Here is a 10,247-nt window from a genome sequence, read left to right on the forward strand (position 1 = left end):
AATCACAATATGAATATTATAACTTACCATTCCTGTGTAGTGCAACTCATAATTGCAATTCGTGGTGGTAGGGTAACCCTGTCTGTAGTTTCTGTGGAAGAGAGGGGGTTACCTTGCTATGTCATGTCAAACTTTCAGTCCAATAGGAAAGCTACTCTCTACAAACTCAAACTTTCATTGGCGGACCGAGCCTCGGGGAGAAGCAAAGTTTTGGAAGTCCGGCCCATGATTGTCTGGATTGAAATGTAAACCTGTCTCCGCTGCCATCAGGAAACACATCGCGGATTTGTCCTTCTCGCTACTATCGTAGTTTGGTTATCGCAGTAGCCTACCCGTGGCGGAGGAGAGCGAGAATTTGTGCTCCCCTAGACAGGTTTCCAGACACCAGCGAAACTGGACGCGGAACTGGACGGAAGGTATAACTCCGAGATCCCAATAATAATTTGTGGACTAAACGCAATGGGTAAGTTTATATGGAAACGTTGTGTGCCGATGATAGAGTTAGTCTGTAACAGTCACTCGGCCCCGGGTATTCCTGCCTCAATTATGATTAGCCTATATTGCTTATAAGGCGATTGTATGGATACACCGAATAGTTGTTTTACGCTTCAGTTGGTTTTTACGATGGGATTTTCCAATGACCATTATTAGAAGCGGATTGGTAAAACTAGCCTATAGCATAGATATGCGTAAAACACATTTGTACTGCAACTGTATCTTGAAAGTAAAACACAACTTTGGAAAAACTGAAAACTGTGCGGGGTTTTTATGAGCGACTAAAGTTAGGACATGTTTTTATTTTCATCACACGCTAAACTGCGTTTTACGCATCTGTTTTGAGTGTATTATAAAGACATACATATTCTATATACATCCCAATACATTTAAGACAATCTCATATGCTGTAAATAAGCATTTAATTCGTCCTTAACCGGGTGGAAACAACATTGCAGACCGCATTAGCATTTAGGCATGATTAACAACACTAGTCATAATAGGGCATTGTTGTGATTACAGGCTACTACAGCTACAAGTTGTCTAACTTAAGATGTGTGTTTCATTTAGCTGTCTCTGTATATGTTTCCATGACACCAGAGCCAGCCTTCGGAGAGGTGAACCAGCTCGGCGGTGTTTTCGTCAACGGCAGACCGCTACCCAACGCCATCCGGCTGCGGATTGTAGAGCTCGCTCAGCTGGGCATCAGACCTTGCGACATCAGCAGACAGCTCCGGGTGTCCCACGGCTGCGTCAGCAAGATACTGGCCCGGTACAATGAGACCGGCTCTATACTCCCGGGAGCGATCGGGGGCAGTAAGCCACGGGTCACCACGCCGTCAGTGGTCAAGCACATACGGACATACAAGCAGAGGGACCCGGGTATTTTCGCATGGGAGATCCGAGACAGGCTACTGGCTGATGGCGTTTGTGACAAATTTAATCTACCATCTGTGAGCTCCATCAGTCGGATCCTCCGCAACAAGATTGGCAATCTATCCCAGCAGAGCCAGTATGAGTCCAGCAAGCAGTCGTCTCACCAACCACCTCAACCAACGCTACCATACAACCACATATACTCGTATCCGACCCCCATCGGAGCCTCTGGAACCAAAGTACCGACTCCCCCAGGCATGCACTCCCTCCCTGGACACATGGCTATGCACAGGATATGGCCCTCATCGCACTCGGTAACAGATATTCTGGGGATTCGGTCGATAACAGAGCAACAAAGTAAGCATGATTTTTACTTTGGTACATGGGCAAAGAATTTGTATTTGTTAATGGTTAAAATAAATAGGAAAACGCATGGGTCAGCAGGGGGTGCGGTGCGTGTGCGTACTTTGCGTGTCTGCGTGTGTACTTGCGTGTAGTGGGCCTTGTCGTAAGGTAGGCAGATGTGTAACTTTTTACATTTTGAGTTCTGCAGTTTTTTTTTTATCAGGATCATTATTCTACTAATGAAAAATAAAATAGTGAACGAAGTGCGAAAATGTATTGGCTTTCTAAGTTAGTGATGTGTTATTTGCTAGAACCGGTGAGTGCATGTATTGGTAACGTTTAGTTCCTAGTTCAAACGGTTGCATTAAAACAGATGGTTGAAGGAAGGCTTGGGGCGGATGTGGAATATCAGTGGATAACGAAGGGAAGGCGCAGCGGTGCACGAGGAGATGAACTCAAATCGAAATGAGCTGTTCAAAGCTTTGCCATGTCTTGCAGCCACACATTTTGTTCTTGCCTCGCTTCAAATTCACACGCCTGCAATGCAGTTTCACACGTTTTTAGACTATCATAATGCTCCAATAGGCTAAACGGGCTATATTGAACTAGGCTACCGAAGGCCTGTGTTGTTGCGTAAAAGGCCCTATCTCAGTTTAGAGAACTTGTTTTTGTTAGTTACCGTCATGATTGGACAGTTCGTTTTCGCCATGTTACCACAAATACTATTATGTTTTGGAAACAATATAGCCTAAATAAATATGACCTTCAACAAATAACAAATACATGGCTTTTCTTGTGAATAAGATTTTTAGGGACAACGTTTTTTGTTTAAGCTAGGAAAGTGTAAGATGTCAGCCGACCGCCTATGCGCATGTCATAACTGTGCATCTGTCAGAAGATAGAACGCTCTTTCATCTCACCGCCTTGTAGATAGAAACATGCCACTCTCCTTAGAGCTTGTATAATAGAACTCTTTAGATACCAGAGGCCGCGGCCATTCCATGTCTTAACTTAACTCCGACAATCTAAACAACAAGGCTTCGCCACTCAAACGCAGCGCAGATCTTCAAGCCGAACAAGAAATCCCGGGGAGGAATGTGTTCTCAAAGAATGCCTTTATAAACAATGTATGCATTTCCAAATTATTAGCAGATGTTTGCGGCAGGTTTTGAAAGCCGAAATAAGTATAATGTACATTGAATGACGTGAGGCCTTTTAGCGCGACGATTACTTCGCCAGCCTTCATTTAGAAAAACTTGACTATGATATGGCCTATTATAGATCTGCTGTTGGGTTTACACTACAACATGGAGTGAATACTCAATACAGTAGGCCTATCCTAAGACAAAGAGCGTAAAAAATATCACTAAGACGCAAATGGCGAGTACAGGCCTCATGCGTAAAACAATAGGCTTAGCGTAAACCTATAGGCTATGCGTAAAAAAATGACATGAGTTGCATTTGGAATATGGCGATATTTTGAAAGGCATTGGTCATCAAATGGCACTGTCACACACACACACACACACACACACACACACACACACACACACACACACACACACACACACACACACACACACACACACACACACACACACACACACACACACACACACACACACACACACACACACACACACACACACACACACACACACACGACGCCAAGCCAGGCCTACTGCTCCATCAAGAACGGAGGATAACATACATCCTCCCTCGAAATAACCCAAGACAGCTTTATGTCAGCGAATGATTATTTAAGAAAAATACCCTAAAAGACCCCAACCTTTTAGACCTTCAACAAATATTTTAACAAATGTCTTTATGCACAAAACAGACAACTACAAGTAAAACTTGATTTGTTGAAAGAAAGTAAAGTGGGTCGAGAAAAACATAATCGATTCAGTGGTCTTCTCAAGTTACAACACTGGTGGGCTTACTTTTCCTATTCTAAACTCTGGGAACCGTGTATAATATAATATCCATCACGTTCAAAGGGGGAACGGTTCAAGTAAATCGAATTTGTCCCCACAGGAAGACGGGCTTGGTTAAATGTTCCTGACCATTACACGAAAGAATCGTCTTACTGCATTCCTTTTAGCAATGAGCTGCTTCGGTTTGATCAGTAGGCTAAGGCAAAACCACACACATATACGGGTTTTCCAGGGTTCTGAGGAATTACTTCAGATCATGTAAATAGAGAAATGACTAGGGCTAGGCGCCCTCTGCACAAAGCGAGTCTGCCTAATTCAGATTTGTCTAAACAGATACAGAAACGCCTTTTAAGACAACCATAGCCCTAGCCATTTCTCTATTTACATGGTCGGATCTGAAGTCATTCCTAGCAAATGATGATCGTTACCATTTCAAGTATTTTAGTCGGGGGTTTTGCTAAAAAAGCGGTATAGTTTTGAGGTGAGATGAATTCCTACAATAGATGGGAGTGGTAGCGTGTAGTCTCTTCAGTTCATCTCCTCTGACTTCCCTCTCCTCTGTCTCTGTGTCTCTTTGTTTTGCTCCTTGCAGTTAGTGACAGTTCGTCCTTTCCCAGCGCCAAACTAGAAGAATGGAGTGTTATAAACAGAACACATTTTCTGCCATCAGCAAGTTCTCAACTAGTCAATGGCGTGCAGCATAAACCACCGCATTCTATAGAACCTGAAGCAAAATGCACACAGGTAAAAGGAAACACCTCCTTTTCTATAGAATTCCATCCTTATCCATCTTTAGCCTAATTTGTGTTAATAACAAGGTCAAGTACAATATGATGACCTTCAAGTTTAGTGTCTCACACTTATTGTATAAACAATATACGAGTTGAGTATGCTTTCTTGGTGCTTTCAATCATATTGACACGCTAACTCCTTCTCTGGAGGTGGGCGGTATGCCTCTAGACAAGGCACCGACCACCGCAGTGTATAGGCTACTGTGGCTTGTTCTATTCGGCTACATAGGGCTACTGTGCTGTTACATTGCTATTACATATTGTAGTTTTGTGTCCATCACTGGCATATGATTGATTCAGTTCTGTGACAAATTAACCAAGAACCTGAAACCTCCGGACCCATACATTTCCTTGCAGGTGATAGATGTTGACATCTTGACATACAGTGCCTTCGGGAAGTATTCAGACCACATTCTGTTACGTTACAATCTTATTCAATTTTGTTGTTGTTGAATATTCCATAATCTACATACAATACCCCATAATGACAAAGTGAAAACAGTTTTTATTTTATTTTAATTTTAGCAAATGTATTACAAATAATCAGAAATACATAATAAAAAATAATCAATAGAAATACTTGATTTACATAAGTATTCAGACCTTTTGCTATGTGACTCGAAATTGAGCTCAGGTGCATCCGGTTTCCATTGATCATCCTTGAGATGTTTGTACAACTTGGAGTTCAACTGTGGTAAATTAAATTGATTGGACATGATTTGGAAAGGCACACACCTGTCTATATAAGGTACCACAGTTGACAGGGCATGTCAGAGCAAAAACCAAGCCATTAGGTCGAAGGAATTGTCCGTAGAGCTCCGAGACAGGATTGTGTCGAGGCACAGATCTGGGGAAGGGTACCAACAAATGTCTGCAGCATTGAAGGTCCTCAAAAACACAGTGGCCTCCATCATTCTTAAATGGAAGAAGTTTGGAACCACCAATACTCTTCCTAAAGCTGGCCATCCGGCTAAACTGAGCAATCGGGGAGAAGACCCTTGGTCAGGGAGGTGACCAAGAACCCAATGGTTCCTCTGTGGAGATGGGAGAAACTTCCAGAAGGACAACCATTTCTGCAACACTCTACCAAGCAGGCATTTATGGTAGTGGCCAGAAGGAAGCCACTTCTCAGTAAAAAGCACATGACAGCCCTCTTGGAGTTTGCCAAAAGGCACCTAAAGATTCTCATTCCATAAGAAACAAGATTCTCTGGTCTGATGAAACCAAGCTTGAACTCTCTGGCCTAAATGCCAAGCGTCATTCACGTCTAGAGGAAACCTGGCAACATCCCTACGGTGAAGCGTGGTGGTGGCTGCATCATGCTGTGGGGATGTTTGTCAGCAGCAGCGACTGGGAGACTAGTCAGGATAGGGGCAAAGATTAACAGAGCGAAGTACAGAGAGATCCTTGATGCAAACCTGCTCCAGAGTGCTCAGGACCTCAGACTGGTGTGAAGGTTCACCTTCCAACAGGACAATGACCCTAAGCACACAGCCAAAACAATGCAGGAGTGGCTTCGGGACAAGTCTCTAAATGTCCTTGAGTGGCCCAGCCAGAGCCCGGACATGAACCTGATCAAACATCTCTGGAGAGACCTGAAAATAGCTGTGCAGCGATGCTCCTCATTCAACCTGATAGAGTTTGAGAGGATCTGCAGAGAAGAATGAGAGAAAGTCCCCAAAAACAGGTGTGCCAAGCTTGCATCGTCATACCCAACAAGACTCGATGCTGTAATCGCTGCCAAAGGTGCTTCAACAAAGTGCTGAATAAAGGGTCTGAATACTTATGTAAATGTGATGTGTCTGATTTTTAAAAAACATTTGCAAAAATGTCTAAAAACCTATTTTACTTTGTCATCATGGGGTATTGTGTGTCGATTGACGAAGGAAAAAACGATTTAATCAATTTTAGAATAAGGCTGCAATGTAACAAAACGTGGAAAAATATCAAGGGGTCTGAATACCTTCCGAAGGCACTGTGTATGATGCACTGAAAAGCTCAATGGCGGTCGTTACCGTAGCACGCCAAATGTAGCACGCCAAATGTGCGTTTGAATAGACCAACTTTTCCGTACTAAAAAATATTGCAGTCAGAGTGCAGTATAACTGCAGCATGCTGAAAATACTGCATCCAGACTAACACCGTAATTTTTCAGTGTTACTGTCAGTTACAGTGCAGTATACCACAAATACCACATTTCACTGCAGTTACTGCATTTGTAAAACTGCTAAAAAAAATGGAAGGGTTGTAGAGTTCTGTTTGAATGAAACTTTAAATATAGCGAAATTCCATAGCCAAATGTTGTATGGGGGTAACACATTTAATTAGCACATTTTTTTCAGCCAAAGCTTGTTATTTTGTACATTGCAGCCACTTGCCTTTATCTTATAAGATTTAGGGATATCAATGAAGAAAAAGAAACTAGACTTCTCAAGTCCCTATATTTTCTACCAGTTAACTTGACCAGAGGAAACAAGTCATCTTGCTGACGTTGATTTGCATCATTGAACGGCAGGTATCCTAGTGGTTAGAGCGTTGTTAGAGCGTTGTTAGAGCGTTGTTGCTGGATCCAATCCCTGCCCCTGAACAAGGCAGTTAACCCATTGTTGTCCGGTAGGCCGTCATCGTAAATACGAGTTTGTTCTTAAAAATAAATTGGACACGTTTCTACATTAATATAATTTTTTCATTCAAGAAGAGAAAATCAATTGGCACAAAACAGAAAGACACACCTATTGACAGACTAAGATAATCATAACAGTCATCGGAGAATTACATTTTTTTTTATTTTTTATTTTTGTGTGTAATTGTTGTATATTTTATGCTGACTTCCTAATTGCACGGCATTTCCGTATTGTCTTAACCAACGTGCTATAATGACTAATATTAGGCCTAATGTAAATGAATAACAAGACTGGTTTAAATAATTCAAACGTAATGACACGTTTATATATTTTGGCCAGGGTACGAGGCTACATTTATGTTAACAATTAACCTCCAATAATGATTTGCACGCTGATGTAATAGAAGTTGAAAGGTATTGCTGAAATTGTGGGTACATTTAATCGACGCTTATCCCACTAATAGGCCTAGTCGAATAACAGATTATATTTTTTGTGTGTATAAACGTATTTTAATTCCAAAAGTTTCACAAAGAACATCTCACTAAACTCGGTGTTAGTCTTGTGTTAGAAAATATGGTGCATTTTATGTTGGATAATATATCGACTGCAAGGGTGCAAACAACGTGTGAGGTGGAGGACACAGAATGTGAGTGCGAGCGTGCATGAGTGATATAGTATGTGTGAGCGAGGAAGTGAGAGGGGGAGGCATGCGTACTTCGTTTGATATATCGTCGGGGGCACGCGAGATAATGCCAAAACTAATCCCGGGGTCTTGACGCCCATAACGCCTAGTGGAAAAAGGCACACGGACATTTTCAAATTGTATAATGTGAAGTTAATTGATCGATATTCAAGTTTGGTGTTGTCAAATGTATGTGATGTTTTGTTGTTTATACATGCAGCATTGAAACCCCCCTTGAGACCAAAAGACTGGCGAGTTCTTATCTGTTGATGATACATGGAGACCTCGATTTTTTCAATAGATTACCGTTTGATGCATCAATGCAGAAAAAATTATGCAGAAAAACACATGCGGTGGTGATATAACTCGTTCGGATAAAAAATAAAAGTATGCCTAATGCCTTTTTCAGATAGTCTATACATGGCATAATCAGCCATAGGTCAAGTTATTTTTTAGATTATTACTTTATTTTATTCCAATGTTTCAATAAGCTAATTATTTAGTTTTGAGATGTTGTATGTCAAAGTCTGATCTAAAGCCATCATCAGAATATAAGAACTACTTATAATACGATACATTTGAAACGATTTGGATTGCAATTCGTCCGGTTTTAATCGATTCAAACGCCCCATTTTCAAAGTGTGGCTTTCTCTGCGTGCAACAGGCTGCTATAGGCCTATAGTTGTCAACGGGACATCATTTGATGATGATAAACTAGGCCTACTGATGTACTAAATCCTTTCAAATTGGGGCATATAGACCCATATTTAAAAGCACTATACACACTGCAGTCGGCACGCACTTTCAAAACACAACGGAACACGCCCGCCCTCTCCCAACCCACATCGACAGTCCCTCCTTATAATAAAAGTAGACTTCTGGCGACTGAATTAAGGAGTGGGGATTTCAAAAAGCTGAAGAATTCATTATGTCCAAATAAAACTTTTGCTAAAATAATGTTGTTTTTTCTTTGTTCAAGTGTCAGCGAACAGGCTATGCAACTGCAATGGCACAGCTATTTACTGATGAGAAACATAAATAACTCCTTCCCAAATGACAGGTCAATGAAGCATGTATAGATTAATAAAAAAAAAATATTTTTTTTTTTTATCGAACCCACACGCAAACATTTGAAAATAATCAAAAACATTACAATGAATTCAAGATGTATATTATTTTTTGGCTACAGTACATGCATGCACCGTAGGCCTACTTGAGTTGTCCCAGTCACGCGCCCACGGGGCAGGGTGTATCATGTCACTCTTTGGAAAAATAATTGGATCATTACATTTGAATTTAAGATAACTACACGCATATTCACAAACAACGCCGGCGGCTCGGATGTAATCTTTAAATGCTTTTCTTACGTGCCAGTAGTCTAGAGTCTATAGGATCGTTTTCATCAGACATAATAGCAACATAGCAAAGACCATTAGGTTTTGACTGACATGTTGGATACGACGGCATTTTCCCTACAATTCTGATTTATTAGCCTATTAGGCTAAACCTTTTCATGCATTTCAATATGGTCTACTGTTGTCTAAATACCTCGAGATTGGATTAGAATAAATATGATAAAATATGTATTATTACAGACTGCCTTGTTATTTCAATGATCCTCATCTGTCGGTCTATTCAGTGGGCGCCTATACCAATTTAAATCTCAGGTGTGCCGTCTTGTATAATATAATGGCATGAAAACGATAAACAAAAAGAAGTTGAATTATGTAACGAAATAAAAAACTATAATTAAATTGGTAATCTTGCCTTTTTCCATTTGACAGAATTTACTGTAGAATGATAGCCATTAAAATAACTATTGAGAGCCACAAACAAGCAAGTCTGACTTCACATGTAATACTTATGAATAAAGGAGGAGGGGGGGGGGGGGGGGGTTGGCCTATACGAAAAACAAGTCGTGTAGAATATCAGGATTCGATAAAACTGAATTTATTCATATGACGTGTGCGTATAGATTTATCAATATCCAACACCGGGAAAATAATTGTACCAAATGAAGATATGTGCAACATGGGCTATGTAGGCTAGGCTACTTTATTCACGATTTTATTCGCTTTAAAATCATTTCAATATCTTTAAAAAACAAAACTTAAATTAAAGGCTATGTAGGCCTATGGAAAACATTCAGTAGGAGAACATTAGATAGGTTAACCGTAAACTAAATGTAAGTAGGCCAACGGCATTTTGCTTCGTGATATACCAAACATCCCTTAAATATAGGCCTAGGGTCCATAAAAACTAAAAGCGTTTAGAATCTGAGTAATGCACGCGCATCGTCATGACTGTAAATGTCTATCGATAGAAAAAATAATATAGGCATTGGGTCCTATGTCGAGGAATTCCTGGCCACTATACAGCAACGAAAATGATCTCTCTTCCGCAGAAACCATTCCGATTCCCATAAGTCATAGAATAGACCACACATGGATATAATATCTAAGGCAAAGTGTTGAAACAATTTGGTGAATTCTCAAAG

General features: G+C 40.7%; 1 protein-coding gene across 4 annotated transcripts in view; it reads left to right on the forward strand.

Annotated features, from left to right (window-relative positions):
• The first annotated feature begins 248 nt into the window (after positions 1–248).
• The window catches only part of LOC109903230 (paired box protein Pax-9), a 16,849-nt gene continuing 6,850 nt past the window's right edge, over positions 249–10,247 (forward strand). Inside the window, exons 1-3 of one of the 4 annotated variants that reach the window (XM_020499876.2) lie at positions 249–463; positions 1,066–1,728; positions 4,246–4,397. In XM_020499876.2, coding sequence (XP_020355465.1) covers positions 460–463; positions 1,066–1,728; positions 4,246–4,397 — 819 coding nt within the window. In that variant the 5' untranslated portion in view covers positions 249–459. The remainder of the gene's footprint in view (positions 464–1,065; positions 1,729–4,245; positions 4,398–10,247) is intronic. The other 3 variants (XM_020499877.2, XM_020499878.2, XM_031787856.1) reach the window with 3 other exon arrangements.

Source organism: Oncorhynchus kisutch, linkage group LG14, assembly GCF_002021735.2.
Source record: "Oncorhynchus kisutch isolate 150728-3 linkage group LG14, Okis_V2, whole genome shotgun sequence".
Classification (NCBI taxonomy): Eukaryota; Metazoa; Chordata; class Actinopteri; order Salmoniformes; family Salmonidae; genus Oncorhynchus; species Oncorhynchus kisutch.